Source organism: Microplitis mediator, chromosome 3 (genome assembly GCF_029852145.1).
Source record: "Microplitis mediator isolate UGA2020A chromosome 3, iyMicMedi2.1, whole genome shotgun sequence".
NCBI lineage: Eukaryota > Metazoa > Arthropoda > Insecta > Hymenoptera > Braconidae > Microplitis > Microplitis mediator.
The window spans coordinates 1,760,273-1,787,365 of record NC_079971.1 but is presented as its reverse complement, the minus strand read 5'-3'; the positions used below and the strand labels follow the sequence as shown (position 1 = coordinate 1,787,365).

Sequence of the window (27,093 nt, the reverse complement as noted above, 5' to 3'; positions counted from 1 at the left end):
AAATTTAACTGTAGATGGAGTGGAAATCCGAATTTTTGACTGACGTTTGTTGACAGCTGATGTGTCAGCTGGTTTAAATTATCAAATTGTCAAAATAAAAATATATATATATGTATTTTGATACTAATTATTGATTAGTTGTAATATAGTTTTTAAAAATGAGCCGTCAAAACAAAGAACTGATTGTCAAAAAAATAATCAGCGCTGGAACTAAAACTGTAGCCTTTAATCCGGGAACAAAAGTATGAATTTTTAAAATAAATAAATAAATAAATTGTTTATTTGCTTAATTAATTAATTTATTCATTATTTTGATAGGTTACCTTTCATTTCAAAACGACCAAGTGCGATGACAATGAAACTGTCATCGATGACAGCCGATTGTTGGGACGACCAATGGAACTGGTGCTGGGTAAAAAATTTAAATTAGAAATTTGGGAGACTATTGTACAAAAAATGGCTTTAAATGAAGTCAGTAAATTTATTGTTGATAAAAGTGTGAGTATTTTATTTATGAGTAAAAATTTTTTAATGAGATTTAATGACAATTTTATTTCTGGGCGTTTTCTTTCTGATTGATTCGAATTTATGATACTGAAGTTAGTCGACGTCTTGTAATTTAAGGAAATGGGAAATTATATGAAAAAAAAATATTTAAAAAATGCACCTGTAGTTTTTTAAATTTTCTACATGTGCATTTTTTTTTTTTAATTGATTTGTTGAAATAAAATCCGAAAATTTTTAATTGTCTGCGAACTTCAGGATCATTATAATTCAAATGATGCTAAAGTTAGCAGACAATTAATGATACTGAAGTTAGCAAACGTCTAATAATTTTTGGATTTTTTAAAAATAGATGAATTATAATAAAAAAATATTTGAAAAAATTGCACCTGTAGTTTTTAAAATTTTCTACATGTGCATATTTTTATTTTATTTTTTTACAATTGATTTGTTGAAACACGAAAATTCAAAAATTTTTAAATGTCTGCTAACTTCAGGATCATGACAATTAACAATTTTCGAACTTTTTTTTTAAACAAATCAATTACAAAAAAATAAAAAAAAATGCACATGTAGAAAATTTAAAAAACTATAGGTGCAATTTTTCCAAATATTTTTTTTTTTATAATTCATCGATTTTTAAAAAATCCAAAAATTATTAGACGTCTGTTAACTTCATCAGGTTCATATAATTCAAAATTTTATTAAATTTGATTTATTTTTGTATCAGGAAAATTTTAAATTAAAAGTAACGAAACTTAATTAATTTAAGGGGGGCAATTTTATCATAATAATTTTTATAATTTTCAAAATATTTTTTGAGATTTTATGTAAAATTACTTTTATTATTTTTATCAATTTAAGGGACAGGGCTACGAAATTTTCTTGAGTAAATTTAAAAAATTAATATTTATTACACTTAATTAATATATTAAATTATTATATATTACTTCAGTTAGTAACTTCATATCCATTTGTATCAAAAACACTGAGGGAAGTCGATAAACCACAGAGTGAAAAAGCCAACAGACATTGCTGTGGAGTAACGTTACAAAATGAAGGTGTTGGGTACAAAGATTTAAATGATTTACTCAAAAATCCACAAGATTTATCATTCACTATCGGTATTATTTTTTATATTTCTTAATAATATTTAATACACTTATATTTATTTATTTTCTTTATTTATTTACGTTTAATAGAATTGCTAAGTGTAATTAATTCAGATGAATATGAAAAAGAGTTGTGGCAAATGACCGAGAGTGAAAAACTCGATTATATTCCAATACTACGGGAAAAAGGCAACGAAGAATTTAGAAAAAAAAATTATGACGTCGCAGCAGAGAAATATCGAACTGCAATAGGAATATTGGAGCAGTTGATGTTGATGTAAAAATTTATATTTATTTTTTTTCCCGTGCAATTTCCTGACTCCGTTTTTTTTTAATAACTCCGTAATTATTTAAATTTTTTTTTATTTTTTTCTACGGTACCATTGTACTGATTTATCAACTTCCGGTTAAAAAATCTCTGGTTAAATAATTACTGTGATTAATAAATAATATTTTTAAAAATTTGAATTTTACCCGCGCATTTACTGAAAAAATTTAAAAAATTCATAATAATTTTTATTATTAAAAATCGGACGAGCCACGAAACTGAATAATTTGATAATCAGAAAAAAAAATGAATTGTTAATTAAAATTTAAATTGCAGTGAAAAACCCAAAGATGAAGAGTGGGTTAAATTAAATAAATTTAAAAATCCACTGTTACTTAATTACGCACAATGCAAATTATTAAACAAAGAGTATTACGCTGTGATTGAACACTGCACAACTGTACTAGAAAGTGAACCAGGTAATGACTAATTTAAATTTTTAAACAATTAATTAGTTTATTTACCCAATAATTTTGTCAATAGAAAATGTAAAAGCTCTTTATCGAAGAGGCAAAGCGCACATTGGAGCATGGGATCAAATAGAAGCCAGCCGCGATCTTAGAAGAGCCGCTGAATTGGATCCAACTTTAAAGTCTGCAGTAGAAAAAGAATTACAAGCTCTGGCCTCGGCTATTAGAGAGAAAGAAGAGTCGGAAAAAAAATTATTTACAAACATATTTTCTACTTAATTGTATTTTTTTATTAATTTATTAATTAATTATGTAATTAAATGTTTATTTTTATTTTATTAAATCGCAAATTTAATTCTGTTATTTATTTTTTTTTAATTTTTGTGAAAAATATGAAAAAAAATTTAATAAATTCCATATTAATAATAAAAAGTGTCGGTTATTATTTCTTACACAACATAAATTATTTAGACAATGAAAAAAAATATATACATATGTATTTATATATATATACATTTTTTTAAAATAAAAAAAAATTGCAGCTCATATCTAGATGACACAGATCGGGAGAATAATAGAGCTTAGATCTTTTTATTCTTCTCGCTCGTGTCAATAATTTATCATGCATACTATATATGATATATTATATACATAAATGTATATAGTAGGATTTAAAATGACGATGACCCGCGAGAAAAATTTTTTGTTCTCATTGACATCTTAAGTCTGGTTACTTGTTAAATAATTCATCGAGCACTTGGAGATTTCAAAGCCGGCTTTGCATTCGCTTAACGTACTGTTGAATAAACAGCAAAATGTCAACAAGAAATTTTACCTGAACTAGAACCTTTGGTAATTCGTAAGATTTAAAAAATCCTTTAACAAAAAAAAAAAAAAAGAGGAAAACAAAAGTTTATAAATAATTACAAGAAAAATATTTAAACCATAAGTTTGCATCGCGAAAGTTATAGTCTTGATGAAAATTCAAGAAATTCGAAGATAGCTTGATAATTTCATGAAAGAAAACTATTTTTTTAAATAAACAATAGAAGTACCTCAAATTCGAAGCTATAATAATTTGATATAATGCATAGAAATTAAAAATATTGGTAAGTGATGCAATAAAGAAACAAAAAATTATATATAAAAGAAAACAAGTTAGATAAATATTAATAAAACACGTATATAATTTAAACCATATGATATATAGATATGATGTAAAGGTTGATTGGTAGATATTTTATCAGTCAATAATATTGTTCCTAAGCTCATAGCTGTAATTTAATTATTTAACAAGTTATGTCATAAAAGATACGAAAAAGTCAAAAAAATCTCACATTTTTGTAAACAAATGCACATAATAGCTGATAAACAATAGTTACAAACTTGGTCATTCGCTTATTTAAAAGATTAATTAAACCTTTATAAGAACCACTTGAATGTTCATGATCGTATCTCTAATAGTTTATAAGTTATATCAATTTGTTAGTTGACAAATCAAGAGGCCGATTCAAATTCGGTCTCATGTAATATGTAAAAGCGTTTTAAAAAATAGAAAAAAAATTTGTTTATTACTGTCATACATATGTCTGTTTTTGTTGTTTTTTTTTTTGCTCTAGAGAAAAAAAAAAACAGTTTGCAGAATTTGTTTATAACAAATTGTTAAGTTAACAAGCGATGAAATTATTTATAAAAAAATTTTTTTTTCTTTAACCTATGAAGAAATACCAATTATGATTTTTAAAGAACAAATAATTTCTTAACTAATTATTTAAACAAGCTTTAGGGTAGGTCAGGGATTTTAAAGCGAGAGGGAAGCAGGTAGGTGAATATGGGCCCTCGAGAAGTCCCTGTTCTTTTACGTCTGTCTCTTTCTGTACCCGTTAACTTATGAATGTTGGAGTGAGAGGTATAAATAAGAGAAAGATGTTACAATCGAAGATGGTAACACTTACCATTCAAAGTTGTAAAAATTCTTATCTAAGAATGTGTGTGTGCTCGCGTGAGTGTGTGCATGAGTGCACTCATGCGTGTGTGTGCATGTTTACGTGTGGGGTATATGTGTGCACGTGTGTGTACATGTGGTCGTGTGCGGGTGTGTGCGCAACCGTGTGAGGGGGTAAGTGTGCGCATGTGTGCGGGTAAGTGTGCGCGTGTGTGGGGGTAAGTGTGCACATGTGTGCGGGTGAGTGTGTGCATGTGTGCACGTGCGTGGGGGTAAGTGTGCGCATGTGTGCGCGTGCGTAAGTGTGCACAGGTGTGCGGGTAAGTGTGCGCGTGTGTGGGGGTAAGTGTGCACATGTGTGCGGGTGAGTGTGTGCATGTGTGCACGTGCGTGGGGGTAAGTGTGCGCATGTCTGTGCGTGCGTGGGGGTAAGTGTGCGACCCCGTATTTATGTACATGTGTGCGTGCATGTGCACATGCGTAGATATATGTATGCATGTGTGTGTGTGTGTGTGTGTGTGTGTGAAATTAATCACTTCCCCAGGACTGGGGGCATATATAGGAACCCTGAGGCCACGGACTGGCTTATCTATAAGAAAGAGCTAGTAAGTAGGCTGGGGGAACCTTGCGGGACCCTAAGAACGGCCGGTAGGATTGAGCAGGCGGTCGAGCATTTGCAAACGGCCATTGTTCAGTCCTATGAAATTGCATGTCCTTTGAAAACTAGGAAATGTAGCAAGCGGGTGACATGCTGGAATGCAGAGCTGAGCAGGCTCCGTTCCTGGTCCAGGAAGCTACTTAACAAAAAGTTAAAAACGAAATCAGACCAAAACTGGGCTGAGCATAAAGCAGCCCAGGTTCAATACAAGAAGTGTATTAAGGTCTCCAAAGCTGAGGCCTGGAGAAAGTTCTGTGGGGAGATTAAGGATCTACCATTGGTGGCCCGTCTCCGTAAGATCTTCACTTCGGGCCCTACAGTTAAGCTAGGTGGTCTGACCCTCCCGGATGGGAGGGCAACAGTAAACCACGGAGAAATACTCGCTCATCTCTTTGAAGTACACTTCCCTGGCTCGGAACTGACGGGACAGGAGGGAAATCAAAGAGAGGAGAGAAATCAAAGAGAGGAGAGAAACTTCACAGTCACCAGACATGGTGACTGGAGGACTGCTGCAAGGGTGGTAATGCCCAGCAGAATTGAATGGGCAATTGGAAATTTTGAGAAGTACAAAAGCCCAGGGGTGGATGGGATTTTTCCGGCTCTCCTACAAGAGGGTGAAGAATCACTTTGCAAACACCTCTTACAAATTTTAAGGGCCTGTCTGGCCCTAAGTTATGTGCCCGAGGCATGGCGCGAGGTCAGGGTAGTCTTTATACCAAAACCTGGGAAAAGTTGCTATGACCTGGTGAAATCCTTCAGGCCTATTAGTCTGACTTCCTTTCTTTTAAAAACCTTGGAAAGGATGGTAGACAGACACATAAGGGACGAAGCGCTGAGTCGAATACCAGTGCATCATTCACAACATGCATACCAGGCTGGTAAATCCGTCGAAACGGCTCTACATGAAGTAGTTAGCTGCGTCGAGAGGGAGCAGGTGCAGGAATTTATAGCGGCGGACCCAAAACTGAGATATCCCTCAGACTGGGACACACTGCCTCTATTTTTCAGGCAGAAATATATGCGATCTGGGCCTGTGTAAAGCATATTTTAGAGCTAGATCACAGGAACAAACACATATACATATGCAGTGACAGCCGTGCAGCTCTCAAGGCACTCACATCTGTCGTGGTGACTTCAAAGCTTGTACGGGACTGCATTACACTCGCTAACAAACTAGTGAGTGCCAACTATGTCAATCTCATTTGGGTACCGGGTCATAGCGGTATTGAAGGAAATAACATAGCAAATGAATTAGCAAGGACAGGGGCCTGCAAAACGGGCCCCGAGCCAGTCTGTTCAATTCCGGTGCCTTTGTGCTTTATTAGAAACCACTTGGCTCAATGGACCTGTGACAGGTTCTGGGACCTGTGGCTTGAGGCCCGAGGCATGCGACATACGAGGGCACTATTTGAAGGACCATCGAAGTCGCTTGGTACCAGTCTAGTAGAGCTCGATAGATCCAAATTGAGGATTATTGTCGGGCTCGTTACAGGGCACTGGTTTACCGGGAGGCATCTGAAGCTCATGGGCATCACCGATGACTCGGTATGCCCCAGATGCAATTCAAAGGATGAAACTCCCCTTCACTTGGTGAGCCAATGCAGAGCCTTAGAGGATGTAAGGAAAGACATCTTGGGGATCTGTGATGGTACTCGGCCTAACCTATTAGAGGTTGGTATGGGCAGATTTCTGCGATTCTCGAAATCCATAAATCTGCCAACCCAACCTGAATTTTAACGAGAATTGAACTAGTAGGGCCGAGTACAATGATTCAAAAGAACTGAGTGCTCGGCTCTACACCAAACAAAGGAGTCAATCTCAATCTCAATTCAATTCAATTCAATTATTTAATTTTTTACATTGCCATTTATGAAAACGGAGATTGAAAAAAAGTTAGTTAGTTAACAAAAGTATAACTTTTTGAAAAATTGACTTAATAACTTTTTTTCAACGGGGATTTATTCTTTCAAGTGTCTAGATCATACCATAATTTATTAAAATTTTTGAATTGATATTTGAATTTAAATAATTAAATGAGTCCCCATCTAACGGTGCTTAAATTCACTTCGTCGCCAACTCGAGTCGCACCACGAACGCGCGCGCTCAACATAGCGTCGGTTTCGCTGAGCATCTTTGTTGCACTCACGCCTTCAGCGTATCTCTGTCACTCGGGTGTCTAACTTTTCCGTTCCGTCGAAGACGCAACCCGGCATCGTCACGTCTTTTTAGTTAGTTGACCACAAGTCTCCATATCTTACGCACTTGTTGTAAAAATTCTGTCATTCGCAATAATAAGATCGCGAGATTATTGAATCGAAATACGAACAAGTAAAAACTTGTTGCACGTAGGTCTCGCCTGTTCAATCTAGGATATTCATTCGTGTTTGTGGTAAATATTTAATTTAATTGTGTTTGAGAGTTAACATTAATATTCACATTAATATTAAATAATAATAATACAATTAATATTAAATATTTAATGATTATTGATTTACAATAATTCCACTCAAGTTTACGGATTGATTCATTTTCTTATTGAGTATTGATAATTATCATTGATAGTCAACTTATATTTTGACAAGAGCCTCGTCGCCGTCAATAATCTATCAATACAAATTGATCGGATTCGAATCTAACTTCAATCAACGGTAGCCTCTGTCGCAATCAATCGTCTATTAATACAACTTGATTAGATTTCAATTTAACTTCCAATTATTATATCCATTATTAAAAGTTGAATAAAAAAATTCATAAAAAAAAAAATGAAAGTAATGACTAAAAATAAAATAAGCGATTGAGAAGTGCGAAATTGGATTTTCCAACATTTTTCATTTATGTCAGATGAATAATTACTTCACCACGGTTTGCAAGGCGACGATGCGAACGTTCGCTTACTGGGTACCAGCGTAGCAGAGAAATGGCCACACAGCATTTCGCGCGCTTTTTTTTTTTGTGCGTCCGTGCGACATCAGTATCCACGTTTTTTTTTTTTCTACAAAAGTATCATTTTTATTTAGATTTTCTGGTGAAATTAATGTCTTCAATTTTAAATTCAAGTATTGTTATTTTACCAGAATAATTATTTGCTTGATTAATAATTCGATTCGTTATATGATGACAATTAATTTTTAATCTTACATAAAATGTTTTAATTTATTTAAATTATATTTTTTTTTGTTTTTGTTAGAAAAAAAACAATTGTTATATCAATTTGATTTTTGGAGCGATAATTTTTATTTTTGTCGAATTTCTACTTAATTAGAATAAAAAGATTTTCTCAAAGTGAATAATTGTAATTTTAATTTTTTTTTAAATATTATTTTTATTTACGTCGAATAAGTAATTACTTTACCACGGTTTGCAAGGCGACGATGCGAACGTTTGCTTACTGGGTACCAGCGTAGCAGGCAAAAGATGGCCACATAGCATTTCGCGCGCTTTTGTTTTGTTTTGTCCGTCTCTGCGTCATCAGTATCCACGTTTTTTTTTTTCTACAAGACTATCATTTTTATTTAGATTTCCTTGTAAAATTGGTATCTCCAATTTTAAATTCAAGTATTTTTATTTTACCAGAATAATTATTTGCTTGATCAATAATTCAATTCTCTATGTGATGACAATTAATTTTCAATCTTACATAAAATATTTTAATTTAATTAAATTATAGTTTTTTTGTTTTTGTTAAAAAAAACAATTGTTATATCAATTTAATTTTCGGTAGCAGGCAAAAGATGGCCACATAGCATTTCGCGCGCTTTTTTTTTTTGTTTGGTGCGTCTGTGCGTCATCAGTATCTACGTTATTTTTTTTCTACAAGACTATCATTTTTATTTTGATTTTCTCGTAAAATTGATATTTTAAATTTTAAATTTAAGTATTTTGATTTTACCAGAATAATTATTTGCTTGATCAATAGTTCAATTCTTTATATGATGATAATTAATTTTTAATTTAATTAAATTAAATTTTTTTTTGTTTTTGTTAAAAAAAAAACAATTGTTATATTAATTTGATTTTTGGAGCGATAATTTTTATTTTTCTTGAATTAATCATTTGAATTTCTACTTAATTAGAATAAAAAGGATTTCTCAAAGTAAATAATTGTAATTTTAATTTTTTTTTAAATATTATTTTTATTTACGTCGAATAAGTAATTACTTTACCACGGTTTGCAAGGCGACGATGCGAACGTTTGCTTACTGGGTACCAGCGTAGCAGGCAAAAGATGGCCACATAGCATTTCGCGCGCTTTTGTTTTGTTTTGTCCGTCTCTGCGTCATCAGTATCTACGTTATTTTTTTTCTACAAGACTATCATTTTTATTTTGATTTTCTCGTAAAATTGATATTTTAAATTTTAAATTTAAGTATTTTAATTTTACCAGAATAATTATTTGCTTGATCAATAGTTCAATTCTTTATATGATGATAATTAATTTTTAATTTAATTAAATTAAATTTTTTTTTGTTTTTGTTAAAAAAAAAACAATTGTTATATTAATTTGATTTTTGGAGCGATAATTTTGATTTTTTTTTAAATATTATTTTTATTTACGTCGAATAAGTAATTATTACTTTACCACGGTTTGCAAGGCGACGATGCGAACGTTTGCTTACTGGGTACCAGCGTAGCAGGCAAAAGATGGCCACATAGCATTTCGCGCGCTTTTGTTTTTTTTTGGTGCGTCTGTGCGTCATCAGCATCCAGGTTTTTTTTTTTTTTACAAGACTATCATTTTTATTTAGATTTCCTCGTAAAATTGATATTTTAAATTTTAAATTCAAGTATTTTTATTTTACCAGAATTATTATTTGCTGGATGAATAGTTCAATTCTTTATGAGATGACAATTAATTTTTAATCTTACATTAACTATTTTAATTTAATGAAATTATATTTATTTTTTTTTTTTTTGTTAAAAAAAAAACAATTGTTATTTCAATTTGATTTTTGGAGCGATCATTTTTATTTTTCTTGAATTAGTCATTTGAATTTCTACTTAATTAAAATAAAAAGATTTTCTCAATGTAAATAATTGTAATTTTAATTTTTTTAAAAATACTATTTTTATTTACGTCGGATAAATAATTACTTTACCACGGTTTGCAAGGCGACGATGCGAACGTTTGCTTACTGGGTACCAGCGTAGCAGGCAAAAGATGGCCACATAGCATTTGGCGCGCTTTTGTTTTGTTTTGTCCGTCTCTGCGTCATCAGTATCTACGTTATTTTTTTTTTACATGACTATCATTTTTATTTAGATTTTCTCGTAAAATTGATATTTTAAATTTTTAATTCAAGTATTTTAATTTTACCAGAATAATTATTTGCTTGATCAATAGTTCAATTCTTTATATGATGATAATTAATTTTTAATTTAATTAAATTTAATTATTTTTTGTTTTTGTTAAAAAAAAAACAATTGTTATATTAATTTGATTTTTGGAGCGATAATTTTCATTTTTCTTGAATTAATCATTTGAATTTCTACTTAATTAGATTAAAAAGATTTTCTCAACGTAAATAATTGTAATTTCAATTTTTTTTTAAATATTATTTTTATTCACGTCGAATAAGTAATTACTTTACCACGGTTTGCAAGGCGACGATGCGAACGTTTGCTTACTGGGTACCAGCGTAGCAGGCAAAAGATGGCCACATAGCATTTCGCGCGCTTTTGTTTTTTTTTGGTGCGTCTGAGCGTCATCAGTATCTACGTTTTTTTTCTCGTACAAGACTCATTTTTATTTAGATTTCCTTGTAAAATTGGTATCTCCAATTTTAAATTCAAGTATTTTTATTTTACCAGAATAATTATTTGCTTGATCAATAATTCAATTCTCTATGTGATGACAATTAATTTTCAATCTTACATAAAATATTTTAATTTAATTAAATTATAGTTTTTTTGTTTTTGTTAAAAAAAACAATTGTTATATCAATTTAATTTTTGGTAGCAGGCAAAAGATGGCCACGTAGCATTTCGCGCGCTTTTTTTTTTTGTTTGGTGCGTCTGTGCGTCATCAGTATCTACGTTATTTTTTTCCTACAAGACTCATGTTTATTTAGATTTCCTCGTAAAATTGATATCTTCAATTCTGAATTCAAGTATTTTTATTTTACCAGAATAATTATTTGCTCGATTAATAGTTCAATTCTTTATAAGATGACAATTGATTTTTAATCTTACATAAAATATTTTCATTTAATTAAATTATATTTTTTTTTGTTTTTGTTAAAAAAAAAAACAATTGTTATATCAATTTGATTTTTGGAGCCATCATTTTTATTTTTCTTGAAATAATCATTTGAATTGCTACTTAATTAGAATAAAAAAATTTTCTCAAAGTGAATAATTGTAATTTTAATTTTTTTTTAAATATTATTTTTATTTACGTCGAATAAGTAATTATTACCTTACCACGGTTTGCAAGGCGACGATGCGAACGTTTGCTTACTGGGTACCAGCGTAGCAGGCAAAAGATGGCCACATAGCATTTCGCGCGCTTTTGTTTTGTTTTGTCCGTCTCTGCGTCATCAGTATCTACGTTATTTTTTTTCTACAAGACTATCATTTTTATTTTGATTTTCTCGTAAAATTGATATTTTAAATTTTAAATTTAAGTATTTTGATTTTACCAGAATAATTATTTGCTTGATCAATAGTTCAATTCTTTATATGATGATAATTAATTTTTAATTTAATTAAATTAAATTTTTTTTTGTTTTTGTTAAAAAAAAAACAATTGTTATATTAATTTGATTTTTGGAGCGATAATTTTTATTTTTCTTGAATTAATCATTTGAATTTCTACTTAATTAGAATAAAAAGGATTTCTCAAAGTAAATAATTGTAATTTTAATTTTTTTTTAAATATTATTTTTATTTACGTCGAATAAGTAATTACTTTACCACGGTTTGCAAGGCAACGATGCGAACGTTTGCTTACTGGGTACCAGCGTAGCAGGCAAAAGATGGCCACATAGCATTTCGCGTGCTTTTGTTTTGTTTTGTCCGTCTCTGCATCATCAGTATCTACGTTATTTTTTTTCTACAAGACTATCATTTTTATTTAGATTTCCTTGCAAAATTGATATCTCCAATTTTAAATTCAAGTATTTTTATTTTACCAGAATAATTATTTGCTTGATCAATAATTCAATTCTCTATGTGATGACAATTAATTTTTAATCTTACATAAAATATTTTAATTCAATTAAATTATAGTTTTTTTGTTTTTGTTAAAAAAAAAAACAATTGTTATATCAATTTGATTTTTGGAGCCATCATTTTTATTTTTCTTGAAATAATCATTTGAATTGCTACTTAATTAGAATAAAAAGATTTTCTCAATGTAAATAATTGTAATTTTAATTTTTTTTTGAATATTATTTTTATTTACGTCGAATAAGTAATTACTTTATCACGGTTTGCAAGGCGACGATGCGAACGTTTGCTTACTGGGTACCAGCGTAGCAGGCAAAAGATGGCCACATAGCATTTCGCGCGCTTTTGTTTTTTTTTGGTGCGTCTGTGCGTCATCAGCATCCAGGTTTTTTTTTTTTTACAAGACTATCATTTTTATTTAGATTTCCTCGTAAAATTGATATTTTAAATTTTAAATTTAAGTATTTTAATTTTACCAGAATAATTATTTGCTTGATCAATAGTTCAATTCTTTATATGATGATAATTAATTTTTAATTTAATTAAATTTAATTTTTTTTTGTTTTTGTTAAAAAAAAAACAATTGTTATATTAATTTGATTTTTGGAGCCATAATTTTTATTTTTCTTGAATTAATCATTTGAATTTCTACTTAATTAGAATAAAAAGATTTTCTCAATGTAAATAATTGTAATTTTAATTTTTTTTTGAATATTATTTTTATTTACGTCGAATAAGTAATTACTTTATCACGGTTTGCAAGGCGACGATGCGAACGTTTGCTTACTGGGTACCAGCGTAGCAGGCAAAAGATGGCCACATAGCATTTCGCGCGCTTTTGTTTTTTTTTGGTGCGTCTGTGCGTCATCAGCATCCAGGTTTTTTTTTTTTTACAAGACTATCATTTTTATTTAGATTTCCTCGTAAAATTGATATTTTAAATTTTAAATTCAAGTATTTTTATTTTACCAGAATAATTATTTGCTGGATGAATAGTTCAATTCTTTATAAGATGACAATTAATTTTTAATCTTACATTAACTATTTTAATTTAATGAAATTATATTTATTTATTTTTTTTTTGTTAAAAAAAAAACAATTGTTATTTCAATTTGATTTTTGGAGCGATCATTTTTATTTTTCTTGAAATAATCATTTGAATTGCTACTTAATTAGAATAAAAAAATTTTCTCAAAGTGAATAATTGTAATTTTAATTTTTTTTTAAATATTATTTTTATTTACGTCGAATAAGTAATTATTACCTTACCACGGTTTGCAAGGCGACGATGCGATCGTTTGCTTACTGGGTACCAGCGTAGCAGGCAAAAGATGGCCACATACTATTTCGCGCGCTTTTGTTTTGTTTTGTCCGTCTCTGCGTCATCAGTATCTACATTATTTTTTTTCTACAAGACTATCATTTTTATTTTGATTTTCTCGTAAAATTGATATTTTAAATTTTAAATTTAAGTATTTTAATTTTACCAGAATAATTATTTGCTTGATCAATAGTTCAATTCTTTATATGATGATAATTAATTTTTAATTTAATTAAATTTAATTTTTTTTTGTTTTTGTTAAAAAAAAAACAATTGTTATATTAATTTGATTTTTGGAGCGATAATTTTTATTTTTCTTGAATTAATCATTTGAATTTCTACTTAATTAGAATAAAAAGATTTTCTCAAAGTGAATAATTGTAATTTTAATTTTTTTTTAAATATTATTTTTATTTACGTCGAATAAGTAATTATTACATTTACCACGGTTTGCAAGGCGACGATGCGAACGTTTGCTTACTGGGTACCAGCGTAGCAGGCAAAAGATGGCCACATAGCATTTCGCGCGCTTTTGTTTTGTTTTGTCCGTCTCTGCGTCATCAGTATCTACGTTATTTTTTTTCTACAAGACTATCATTTTTATTTTGATTTTCTCGTAAAATTGATATTTTAAATTTTAAATTTAAGTATTTTAATTTTACCAGAATAATTATTTGCTTGATCAATAGTTCAATCCTTTATATGATGATAATTAATTTTTAATTTAATTAAATTAAATTTTTTTTTGTTTTTGTTAAAAAAAAAACAATTGTTATATTAATTTGATTTTTGGAGCGATAATTTTTATTTTTCTTGAATTAATCATTTGAATTTCTACTTAATTAGAATAAAAAGGATTTCTCAAAGTGAATAATTGTAATTTTAATTTTTTCTTAAATATTATTTTTATTTACGTCGAATAAGTAATTATTACTTTACCACGGTTTGCAAGGCGACGATGCGAACGTTTGCTTACTGGGTACCAGCGTAGCAGGCAAAAGATGGCCACATAGCATTTCGCGCGCTTTTGTTTTTTTTTGGTGCGTCTGTGCGTCATCAGCATCCAGGTTTTTTTTTTTTTTACAAGACTATCATTTTTATTTAGATTTCCTCGTAAAATTGATATTTTAAATTTTAAATTCAAGTATTTTTATTTTACCAGAATTATTATTTGCTGGATGAATAGTTCAATTCTTTATGAGATGACAATTAATTTTTAATCTTACATTAACTATTTTAATTTAATGAAATTATATTTATTTTTTTTTTTTTTGTTAAAAAAAAAACAATTGTTATTTCAATTTGATTTTTGGAGCGATCATTTTTATTTTTCTTGAATTAGTCATTTGAATTTCTACTTAATTAAAATAAAAAGATTTTCTCAATGTAAATAATTGTAATTTTAATTTTTTTAAAAATACTATTTTTATTTACGTCGGATAAATAATTACTTTACCACGGTTTGCAAGGCGACGATGCGAACGTTTGCTTACTGGGTACCAGCGTAGCAGGCAAAAGATGGCCACATAGCATTTGGCGCGCTTTTGTTTTGTTTTGTCCGTCTCTGCGTCATCAGTATCTACGTTATTTTTTTTTTACATGACTATCATTTTTATTTAGATTTTCTCGTAAAATTGATATTTTAAATTTTTAATTCAAGTATTTTAATTTTACCAGAATAATTATTTGCTTGATCAATAGTTCAATTCTTTATATGATGATAATTAATTTTTAATTTAATTAAATTTAATTATTTTTTGTTTTTGTTAAAAAAAAAACAATTGTTATATTAATTTGATTTTTGGAGCGATAATTTTCATTTTTCTTGAATTAATCATTTGAATTTCTACTTAATTAGATTAAAAAGATTTTCTCAACGTAAATAATTGTAATTTCAATTTTTTTTTAAATATTATTTTTATTCACGTCGAATAAGTAATTACTTTACCACGGTTTGCAAGGCGACGATGCGAACGTTTGCTTACTGGGTACCAGCGTAGCAGGCAAAAGATGGCCACATAGCATTTCGCGCGCTTTTGTTTTTTTTTGGTGCGTCTGAGCGTCATCAGTATCTACGTTTTTTTTCTCGTACAAGACTCATTTTTATTTAGATTTCCTCGTAAAATTGATATCTTCAATTCTGAATTCAAGTATTTTTATTTTACCAGAATAATTATTTGCTTCATTAATAATTCAACTCTTCATATGATGACAATTAATTTTCAATCTTACATAAAATATTTTAATTTAATTAAATTATATTTTTTTTTGTTTTTGTTAAAGAAAAACAATTGTTATATTAATTTGATTTTGAGAGCGATAATTTTTTTTTTTCTTGAAATAATCATTTGAATTTCTACTTAATTAGAATAAAAAGATTTTCTCAAAGTGAATAATTGTAATTTTAATTTTGTTTTAAATATTATTTTTATTTACGTCGAATAAGTAATTATTACTTTACCACGGTTTGCAAGGCGACCATGCGAACGTTTGCTTACTGGGTACCAGCGTAGCAGGCAAAAGATGGCCACATAGCATTTCGCGCGCTTTTGTTTTGTTTTGTCCGTCTCTGCGTCATCAGTATCCACGTTTTTTTTTTTCTACAAGACTATCATTTTTATTTAGATTTCCTTGTAAAATTGGTATCTCCAATTTTAAATTCAAGTATTTTTATTTTACCAGAATAATTATTTGCTTGATCAATAATTCAATTCTCTATGTGATGACAATTAATTTTCAATCTTACATAAAATATTTTAATTTAATTAAATTATAGTTTTTTTGTTTTTGTTAAAAAAAACAATTGTTATATCAATTTAATTTTTGGTAGCAGGCAAAAGATGGCCACGTAGCATTTCGCGCGCTTTTTTTTTTTGTTTGGTGCGTCTGTGCGTCATCAGTATCTACGTTATTTTTTTCCTACAAGACTCATGTTTATTTAGATTTCCTCGTAAAATTGATATCTTCAATTCTGAATTCAAGTATTTTTATTTTACCAGAATAATTATTTGCTCGATTAATAGTTCAATTCTTTATAAGATGACAATTGATTTTTAATCTTACATAAAATATTTTCATTTAATTAAATTATATTTTTTTTTGTTTTTGTTAAAAAAAAAAACAATTGTTATATCAATTTGATTTTTGGAGCCATCATTTTTATTTTTCTTGAAATAATCATTTGAATTGCTACTTAATTAGAATAAAAAAATTTTCTCAAAGTGAATAATTGTAATTTTAATTTTTTTTTAAATATTATTTTTATTTACGTCGAATAAGTAATTATTACCTTACCACGGTTTGCAAGGCGACGATGCGAACGTTTGCTTACTGGGTACCAGCGTAGCAGGCAAAAGATGGCCACATAGCATTTCGCGCGCTTTTGTTTTGTTTTGTCCGTCTCTGCGTCATCAGTATCTACGTTATTTTTTTTCTACAAGACTATCATTTTTATTTTGATTTTCTCGTAAAATTGATATTTTAAATTTTAAATTTAAGTATTTTAATTTTACCAGAATAATTATTTGCTTGATCAATAGTTCAATCCTTTATATGATGATAATTAATTTTTAATTTAATTAAATTAAATTTTTTTTTGTTTTTGTTAAAAAAAAAACAATTGTTATATTAATTTGATTTTTGGAGCGATAATTTTTATTTTTCTTGAATTAATCATTTGAATTTCTACTTAATTAGAATAAAAAGGATTTCTCAAAGTGAATAATTGTAATTTTAATTATTTCTTAAATATTATTTTTATTTACGTCGAATAAGTAATTATTACCTTACCACGGTTTGCAAGGCGACGATGCGAACGTTTGCTTACTGGGTACCAGCGTAGCAGGCAAAAGATGGCCACATAGCATTTCGCGCGCTTTTGTTTTGTTTTGTCCGTCTCTGCGTCATCAGTATCTACGTTATTTTTTTTCTACAAGACTATCATTTTTATTTTGATTTTCTCGTAAAATTGATATTTTAAATTTTAAATTTAAGTATTTTAATTTTACCACAATAATTATTTGCTTGATCAATAGTTCAATTCTTTATATGATGATAATTAATTTTTAATTTAATTAAATTAAATTTTTTTTTGTTTTTGTTAAAAAAAAAACAATTGTTATATTAATTTGATTTTTGGAGCGATCATTTTTATTTTTCTTGAAATAATCATTTGAATTGCTACTTAATTAGAATAAAAAGATTTTGTCAAAGTAAATAATTGTAATTTTAATTTTTTTTTAATTATTATTTTTATTTACGTCGGAGAAATAATTACTTTACCACGGTTTGCAAGGCAACGATGCGAACGTTTGCTTACTGGGTACCAGCGTAGCAGGCAAAAGATGGCCACATACTATTTCGCGCGCTTTTGTTTTGTTTTGTCCGTCTCTGCGTCATCAGTATCTACGTTTTTTTTTTTTTACAAGACTATCATTTTTATTTAGATTTTCTTGTAAAATTGATATTTTAAATTTTAAATTCAAGTATTCTAATTTTACCAGAATAATTATTTGCTTTATCAATAGTTCAATTCTTTATATGATGATAATTAATTTTTAATTTAATTAAATTTAATTTTTTTTAGTTTTTGTTAAAAAAAAAACAATTGTTATATTAATTTGATTTTTGGAGCGATAATTTTTATTTTTCTTGAATTAATCATTCGAATTTCTACTTAATTAGAATAAAAAGATTTTCTCAATGTAAATAATTGTAATTTTAATTTTTTTTTAAATATTATTTTTATTCACGTCGAATAAGTAATTACTATACCACGGTTTGCAAGGCGACGATGCGAACGTTTGCTTACTGGGTACCAGCGTAGCAGGCAAAAGATGGCCACATAGCATTTCGCGCGCTTTTGTTTTTTTTTGGTGCGTCTGTGCGTCATCAGTATCTACGTTTTTTTTTTCGTACAAGACTCATTTTTATTTAGATTTCCTCGTAAAATTGATATCTTCAATTCTGAATTCAAGTATTTTTATTTTACCAGAATAATTATTTGCTTTATTAATAATTCAACTCTTTATATGATGACAATTAATTTTCAATCTTACATAAAATATTTTAATTTAATTAAATTATATTTGTTTTTTGTTTTTGTTAAAAAAAAAACAATTGTTATATTAATTTGAATTTGAGAGCGATAATTTTTATTTTTCTTGAATTAATCATTTGAATTTCTACTTAATTAGAATAAAAAGATTTTCTCAAAGTGAATAATTGTAATTTTAATTTTTTTTTAAATATTATTTTTATTTACGTCGAATAAGTAATTACTTTACCACGGTTTGCTAGGCAACCATGCGAACGTTTGCTTACTGGGTACCAGCGGAGCAGGCAAAAGATGGCCACATAGCATTTCGCGCGCTTTTTTTTTTTGTTTGGTGCGTCTGTGCGTCATCAGTATCTACGTTTTTTTTTTTCCTACAAGACTCATGTTTATTTAGATTTCCTCGTAAAATTGATATCTTCAATTTTAAATTCAAGTATTTTTATTTTACCGGAATAATTATTTGCTCGATTAAAAGTTCAATTCTTTATATGATGACAATTAATTTTCAATCTTACATAAAATATTTCAATTTAATTAAATTATATTTTTTTTTGTTTTTGTTAAAAAAAAAACAATTGTTATATTAATTTGATTTTTAGAGCGATAATTTTTATTTTTTTTGAATTAATCATTTGAATTTCTACTTAATTAGAATAAAAAGGATTTCTCATAGTAAATAATTGTAATTTTAATTTTTTTTTTAAATATTATTTTTATTTACCTCGGATAAATAACTACTTTACCACGGTTTGCAAGGCGACGATGCAAACGTTTGCTTACTGGGTACCAGCGTAGCAGGCAAAAGATGGCCACATAGCATTTCGCGCGCTTTTTTTTTTTTTTTTTGGTGCGTCTGTGCGTCATCAGTATCTACGTTTTTTTTCTTCTACAAGACTATCATTTTTATTTAGATTTCCTCGCAAAATTCATATCATCTATTTTGAATTCAAGTATTTTCATTTTACCAGAATAATTATTTGCTTGATTAATAATTCAATTCTTTATATGATGACATTTAATTTTTAATCTTACATAAAATATTTTGATTCTTATTAATTTTGCTCGGAGAAAAATGCCGTTCAAATTGAGTATGGAAACCACAGCGAAATTACCAGCAAACGGAAAAAACTTGTTTTTCCGTCTCGAAATTGCCACCAGTTGTCCAAGTATCAATCGAATCTGACTCTAGTAGACACTGTAAAAAGCGCGGTGTTAAAAATGGACTCATTCTAACTCCACCTGGTGTTAAAATGAAATCGCACCGGTGTAGGAGGCGTAATTTGGCGGTGTAAAGCGGGGTAAACTGCGTCCTCTCAGAGTATTAGCTTTGGAAGCTTATATAACGCAAAAACTATCTTGATACACACACACACTCACACTCACACACACACACACACACACACACACACACACACACACACACACACACACACACACACACACACACACACACACACACACACACACACACACACACACGCACTCAAACATGCACCACACACACTCAAATTCAAGAGCCCACACTCACACACGAGCGCACACACGCAAACATAGGCGAGCGAACACGAGCTCACAGACGCGAGTGCACACACGCCCACTCGGACACACGCGTGCGTGCACACGCACTCAAACACACATGCACTCACACGCCCACACAGGCTCACATGCACACATTCCCAAAGTAAAATATTTTAATACCGGAAAATTTCTTTTAGCACCAGTAACGAATATTTACACCGGTGGTGGCGTTATTTTCACACCGCTTTCGGGGTTAAAATTTAACACCGCCAATTTTAACACCTACACCGCTTGGACTTACCCCGGTGATTTTTTACAGTGTAGATTTTTTCCGTTGCAATTCGATGCCCAACTCAGGCTAGTCTCAAACGTTCGTGGGCCCTTAAAATCCCGGATCTCACTAGGAAAGCCCCAGCTCATGAAAAGATTTATTTCTTCGTCTCTAATTAAGTTTCTACCAGTTGATCTAATATCAACCGAATCAGACTCGGTTCCGTAACTCGTAATCCGAAGACATTAAATCCGCGACAAAATATCCCCGGACTAAATACTCGATAGATAAATCATCCCTGACAAAATATCTTATAATATAAATAGTACGGTACCCTTTTATTAGAAATGTTTAATATATTTTCACATAAAATTTAGGTATCAGGCGTTTTGAGTACCTGACAAAATATCCCCGACAAAATATCTCCGACAAATTATCTCCGGACAAAATATCCCCATGAAAAGAAAGCAAAAATAATTAAAAAAGCCAAAAAAACTGACACAAAACTGGGGATATTTTTCCAGAGATATTTTGTCGGAGATATTTTGTCAGGTGCTCAAAACGCATGGAACCAAAATTTGAGTGTGTGATATCAAAAATAGATCAAGACATATGCCTGAAATCGTACTGTGCCCTTTTTTCACAGATTTTGGGTCGGTTTTCTTTTGGGAATTGGTCAACACATATGCTTAGAATGGTTCAGTACCCGTTTATCGAAAACCATGAATTATTTTTTCATTTAAAATATATTTTTCTGAGTAAGATTTATCGACAGGATATTTTGTCACGGATTTTTTGTCTCTTGAATATATTTAGTCCAAGGTTATTTTGTCTATCGGATAAAATATCTTTGGATTTCATGTCGCGGATTTTACGTCTCGGATCTATCGTCCACGGATTACGATTCGTGTTACCATCAGACTCTATAATGGGTCATTTTGTTCGAAATTTGATGCCTAACAAGCTCAGGCTAGTCTTAAAATTTTTGGCTGCGATGAGTCAGACTTTGAGGGCCTGCGATCCTTTGAGACTAGTCTGTCGTTGTTGAGCATAAAATTTTAATCAACTTGACCTGTTATACAGTCTGATTTGATGAAAATGTGAATTTTCGTCCAGATTTTGTCGACAAAATAAATATTTTTTTTGTATTCTGAGAGTTTGGTTGCGATTTGTGTGATCCTGAGGGCTTCTGAAACTTCATGGTAAAACTGAAATCGATCTGCGTAGAATTATGAACACAATGCCATACGGCAATGTTTGTGTTAATACAAATTTGTTTTTCCGGCTAGAACTCAATCACAAAAGAATCAATTTTATGTTTATGTTGGGACTTTTCCTTATAATAACATTGTATTTGTCTTATCGAGATTAGGCAATAATGATGTATTTTCGTACTCTAAAGAGAAATCATTTTTTTTGCTGTATAAAAAATTCACGGTTTTGTGAATTGACTAATTTTTTGCGATATTCGATCAGCATGATTCTAAACTTTTTAATAAATCTTTGAGTTTATTAATGTATAGATTTTTCGTGATATTTTCTGTAGAAACACATCTTTACAGAAGGTTGATAGCATTGAAATCAATGAAAAGAAAAATCCTCAAAATATAAATTCTGGCGTCTATTTCAAACTATAGCTAATCACATTTCCAATAATTTAAATATATACACACACATATATATATATATATATATATATATATATATATATATATATATATATATATATATATATATATATCCGATAATTTTAATAGGTATAAACTCTAGTTTTCTCCATTGCAGTCACAATGGATCGTCATTTATCAGTTATCGTTCACGGATGGAAAAACGGAGTAAATAATTCACCTGATTTCGTGGTTCTCGAGAAGATAATCAAATTCAAGGGAAAGAGACTCAAAGTGGATTTGTTTACAGAAGAATCAATCAAAGTCCTTGATTATGTCAATCAAACCTTAACGGCGGAGCGATCTGCATCAGATTCTGCAGAAGGTGTTAACTCCAATTTCACACCTGTTCTATTCGTTTACGGTAGAACAGGTAGTGGCAAGACTACTTTGCTGTTTGGCGACGATGATCGCGGCACTGCAGGGATCGTTAACGAGTTCTTTAAAAACTCTGATGGCGATGGCGTTGAGTTCATGTAAGTGTAATAAGTTTTGTGGATAATTTTAGTATTTACTTTTTTATTTCTTATAATAGTTTCAAACTATTATAACAAACATGTAGACCCTGCGGGTCAGCCTTGAAACTTCCCGCTGTGTTCGAGCTCAAGGAGCTCGGAAACATTATTGGCAGTACTTTTTGAGCTCCTAGCTCAACAATAGTAATGACGCACATTCTATTGCGAAGATTCAAGTAATAAACAATAACAAAGAAAAAACAATGAAGTAAATCGTTGTTTTTTTTTCAAGTTCATATCATCAATATGTTTGAAAGTAATGATACGACTTAAACGTGTAAATAGCATTTTACGCAGTTTTCTGACCTCTAAAAAGATTTTAGAATTGATCCATTTGGTACATTGCAAGTTACCCAAAAAAAACAGTTTTGAAAAAACTTTATTTTCAAAATATTTCCGAACGGACCATCCTGACTATGCTCAATTTTTCAACAGTTGTTGGAATTAACGAGCCGCTTCAAACGTGACTTCAAAAAGCCAAATCGCTTCATCAGTTCAAAAGTTACAGAATATGTATATACATCCGTACGTACGTACGTACACACACATATACACTCGGACATCATCTTAAAATTAGTCAAAATAGCTTCCTACAACCTCAAAACGTCAAGATCTGTCAAAAATTAGTTTTTCGAAGATTGGACCGAAACTAATAACTTCACTTATTTTTTTTAATTTTCAATTTTCTTAACGGGAAGTTAAAAAAACATTTTTTTTTTTTTTTATAGAGCGGAAGAATTTTCGGAGAACAAGTTCCGAGATATGGTTAGGACTGCCGACGTTAATCATACTCGGAGTGTATTCATTCCTCTTGAGTCTCTCCAACCTGCGCCAATCAGGAAGCTGACTTCCCGGATCAGCAACCGGTTGCGAGACAACAACGGGGTCCATTTCAACTCCTCCCGAGGAGTTGTCCTTTTGCAAGTGGTGAGTGTTTTTTTTTTTTTTAAATGACGAGAATGACAATTCTTCTGAGTCCGCTTTTTACACTGAGAGAAAAAAAAATTAAATTCAAGTAACCATGTTTACTTAACTCATAATACTAAAAACAAGAAAAAATTTACTACATCGAAGTATAATATTTCTTATCTTTATAACAATTGTTTAAATCTACTCATAAATTTCTACAGAAAATGCATTTTTACTAAAATTAAGAAAATATTTACTTGGCACTATTTAAGTAAAATGATACTTAAATCAAGTAATTTTACTTGGAAATATACACTTTTTTCTCTCAGTGTAGGAATATTTTTGAAAGAAAAATTTTAATTTTTTTTTCAATTATCTGTAGCTTCATGACAATTTGTGATATTCAATTGGCAATAGCTGGAAGTTATAGAGAAATCATTCCTCTTCGAAAGTGCTTATAGCTAATTTATATTTTGTAACTGGCCTTGACGGTAAAAAGCCAATTTTTCCTCGAATTTTATGGTTTTTTAAATTTTTCTCATAAACTATTAACTTAACAAATAAAATTACACTGAACTTTTTAGTAGGAAATTTGATTTCCTATACATAAATTTGTATAAGCCACAACTGTAGAGCTAGTAATTTTCGAGATAAATCCAATTAAACATCTCAAAATTTCAAAAATCGCTGTTTTATCAGCGATTTCAGTACTGTTTGATGAAATCATTACTGGAAAAATATATAATGTATAAGATTAAAGTATAAAAATATATATTACACATTGATAAGTAATTAAAAGAAGTATGAAACGATAATCTTTGTACTGAGAGATGTAGTAATTAAAAAAGCTTCCGATGGTCAAATATTTTGATTAAATTAAGAAAACATAGAGTTATGTACAATAAGAGACAGTTGCGTATTACATGACATATATTCGATGATATATCTACTAGTATATGTATTATATATTTTCTCGACCATAATTTTATCAAAAAGTACTAAAATCGCGGATGAAATAGCGATTTTCAAATATTGAGATTCCTTCAACGAATTATCTGATATTGATGGTTAATGTGGCTTTAATTTTTCAGAGCTAATTCGATATTGCAATCAATCTATAAAGTATATGAAAAGTGTCCTGAAATAGCCATTTTTAAATTATTTATTTTTGTGATAACGCTAGAAGTCCTGTACCGATCAGTCGAAATTTCTTAATGAATCTAGGGATTAGGGGAGCGTGGGGTCGTTCCGGTCAGCGGGTCGCCCCGGTCTCCCAAATTTTGAAAAGTTTATCATATAATAGATTTTGAATTTAATTTTATTTTATACTCTTATTAAATCAGAGGTTATTAATGAGCCCTAACGTTAAAAATTAATTACTTATTAATAATAATTAATAAATAAAAAAGTGATCGACTTTTGATTTAAAAATCAAGGACATTATCATAAGGTTTTTTTTTATATATTTTACAAGAAGAAAAGAGTTTATAATTAATATGTACATAATCTACATTTCTTAATCCATTTTAATTTTTATATAAGTATAATTTTCAATCCCTTTTTTTTAAATTCAGTTTATTTTCTCAAGGAGCTCGAAAACAGCCGGAAGTTTTGGCCCGCAGGGTCAACTGACAGACCGATTTTTTATCTAGTTACAGCCTTCCAAAAATCACTAAAAAATTTACGAAATTTTTCTGTTTCTTTAATTTTTTGCGTAAGTGTATATATATATATATATGTATATATATAATTTTCATTTACAGACCAAGAGGAGCACAAACAGGAAACTCATAGTGATCGACATGCCGGGCCTCGATAGACCAGAAGTAGAGGCGTCCCGCCCAAGTGGGTCTCCATCTGTTGCGGCAAATTCATCAACAATTTGGATCAATAAGACCATTAGTGGATTCCAGCAGTACATGAATCGGCCGTGGCGACTCACCCCTGTACATCCACTGTGGAAGGTCATTGGTGAAGCGCTACCATCAAATGCAATGTATTTTTTGGTAGCGTGCGTAAGGGCACCGTATGAAGACCACAGCATAAGGTCTACATTTGACTTTTTGTGGAGTTTTTCGGAGAGGAGAGTCGATGGCAGTGCCAACGGGTCACCGAGGACTCCCGAAGGCTCAAGAACACCAACCGCCACGTCGAGTAATTTCTTGACGGTGCCTGATGTGGCAGTTAGAATTAATGACCAGAGCGAATCAGCTCTGGTCATTAAATTGAAAGAAGAACTGGTGGAGGCTCGGCGGGAGATCCAAGAGCTCAAAGACCGGGCAAACTTCACAAACAAAATGTTTGCCGCGGTCGTTAAGGAGAGAGATGAGCTGAGGCGGAAAGTTGAGAATATTCATCGTGATCGCCCAACAGGTAATCCTGCAGCAAATTCACCAGCAGATCGACCAGCAGATCGACCAGCAGATCCATCAGTGAGCCCACCAGCAAGTCCACCGGCAGATCTACCAGCAGATTCAACAGCGAATCCAGCAGTGAGCCCACCAGCAAGTCCACCAGCAAGTCCACCGGCAAGTCCACCGACAAGTCCACCGGCAAGTCCACCTGCAAGTTCACCTGCAAGTTCACGAGCAGGGAGTCCGGCAGCAAATTCACCGGCAGATCAACCAGCAGTGAGACCAACAGTGGGTCCACCAGCAGATCCAACAGCGAATCGAGCAGTCATCCCAACAGTGGGTCCAGCAGCAAGTTCTTCAAGACCGAGAATAGCTTCACCGCAGCCAGGTCCGAGCTCAGCAGTGGTTAGTGCCAGGTCGAGTTCAGACTCTGACCGATCGCCTTCGCCACCAGCTACCCGGTCCAGAAGAGCGAGAGTGTCCGATCATCCTGTGCGATTTCCAGATGGGATCGATAGAAAATCTCGCAGGAAGATATTTTTATATCCGGAAAACGCCACCAAAGAAGAGCAGATCCAAGCCATGATCCACCATCTTGGCTTGGATAACATCGCTGATGTTCCGCGAATTGGGCCATCTTCAGTAGAATTATTTCCAGTCAACGACCCTCGTGGTTTTAAAGATGTTGACTGGAGTCAGCACCTAAGACCGGTGGATAATTCAGTGGCACTTATTGAATGTATCCATTGCCAGAGGAGTCTAGCCAGACATTCCGCCGTCTTCCATATCTGGATGGTACACTTGCGCCAGTCGGTAAAGTGTGGAGTAGATGGATGCGATGAAGTTTTCAGGCAGATCCCGGTCCTGAAACAACACAGGCAAGAGGCGCACGGGATGGCGAAAGAACGCAAAAAAAATAAAAAAAAATAAACTAAATAAATTATTATTATTTTTTTTTTTAATGAACAAATTAAAAAATAATTTTTTTTTTTTTAATTATTAATTTTTTCTATATACTAATTACTTTAATAAATTATAAATTAAAATAATAAAAATATTTTTATAATTTAAAATTTGTCAATTCGTGTTAATTCATTCAATCAGGTGTAAACCTATTTCCTCCTTAGTGTTTTAATCTAATTCATAATAATATAAAATATGACATTTAAATTTATAATTAAATACAATAGCTTCTATTTATCAATTGATGTTGTTAGTCTTTACATTTAACTTGAAACTCTTTTTTGTTAAATACGAAATGTAAAATCTGTAATCCATTTTTACAGTAAAAATCTTAGTCTTGATCTCGTAAGATAGATAACTTTAAGAATAGTTATCTATTATTCATGTTCATTATT

At 30.5% G+C, this 27,093-nt stretch overlaps 2 protein-coding genes across 2 annotated transcripts; both read left to right on the top strand.

The window, feature by feature from the left end:
* The first annotated feature begins 34 nt into the window (after positions 1 to 34).
* On the top strand, positions 35 to 2,796 carry LOC130664631 (AH receptor-interacting protein). The gene is made up of 6 exons (XM_057464631.1): positions 35 to 242; positions 319 to 498; positions 1,460 to 1,628; positions 1,707 to 1,893; positions 2,221 to 2,363; positions 2,428 to 2,796. Exons 1-6 carry the CDS (start codon positions 159 to 161, stop codon positions 2,631 to 2,633), a joined length of 969 nt encoding a protein of 322 aa, XP_057320614.1. The 5' UTR covers positions 35 to 158; the 3' UTR covers positions 2,634 to 2,796.
* A 4,407-nt stretch (positions 2,797 to 7,203) lies between these two features.
* Positions 7,204 to 26,698, top strand: LOC130664994 (uncharacterized). Its single transcript, XM_057465226.1, has 4 exons — positions 7,204 to 7,346; positions 22,076 to 22,433; positions 23,201 to 23,399; positions 25,145 to 26,698. Exons 2-4 carry the CDS (start codon positions 22,081 to 22,083, stop codon positions 26,663 to 26,665), a joined length of 2,073 nt encoding a protein of 690 aa, XP_057321209.1. The 5' UTR covers positions 7,204 to 7,346; positions 22,076 to 22,080; the 3' UTR covers positions 26,666 to 26,698.
* The last annotated feature ends 395 nt before the right edge of the window (positions 26,699 to 27,093 follow it).

Excerpts from the sequence above, each read along its gene's own strand:
- LOC130664631 (XM_057464631.1), top strand. The coding sequence starts at position 159 with ATGAGCCGTCAAAACAAAGAACTGATTGTCAAAAAAATAATCAGCGCT. Across the intron at positions 243-318 it reads CCTTTAATCCGGGAACAAAA|GTTACCTTTCATTTCAAAAC; the intron begins GTATGAATTTTT and ends TTATTTTGATAG. Across the intron at positions 2,364-2,427 it reads TGTACTAGAAAGTGAACCAG|AAAATGTAAAAGCTCTTTAT; the intron begins GTAATGACTAAT and ends TTTTGTCAATAG.
- LOC130664994 (XM_057465226.1), top strand. The coding sequence starts at position 22,081 with ATGGATCGTCATTTATCAGTTATCGTTCACGGATGGAAAAACGGAGTA. Across the intron at positions 22,434-23,200 it reads GGCGATGGCGTTGAGTTCAT|AGCGGAAGAATTTTCGGAGA; the intron begins GTAAGTGTAATA and ends TTTTTTTTATAG. Across the intron at positions 23,400-25,144 it reads GAGTTGTCCTTTTGCAAGTG|ACCAAGAGGAGCACAAACAG; the intron begins GTGAGTGTTTTT and ends TTTCATTTACAG.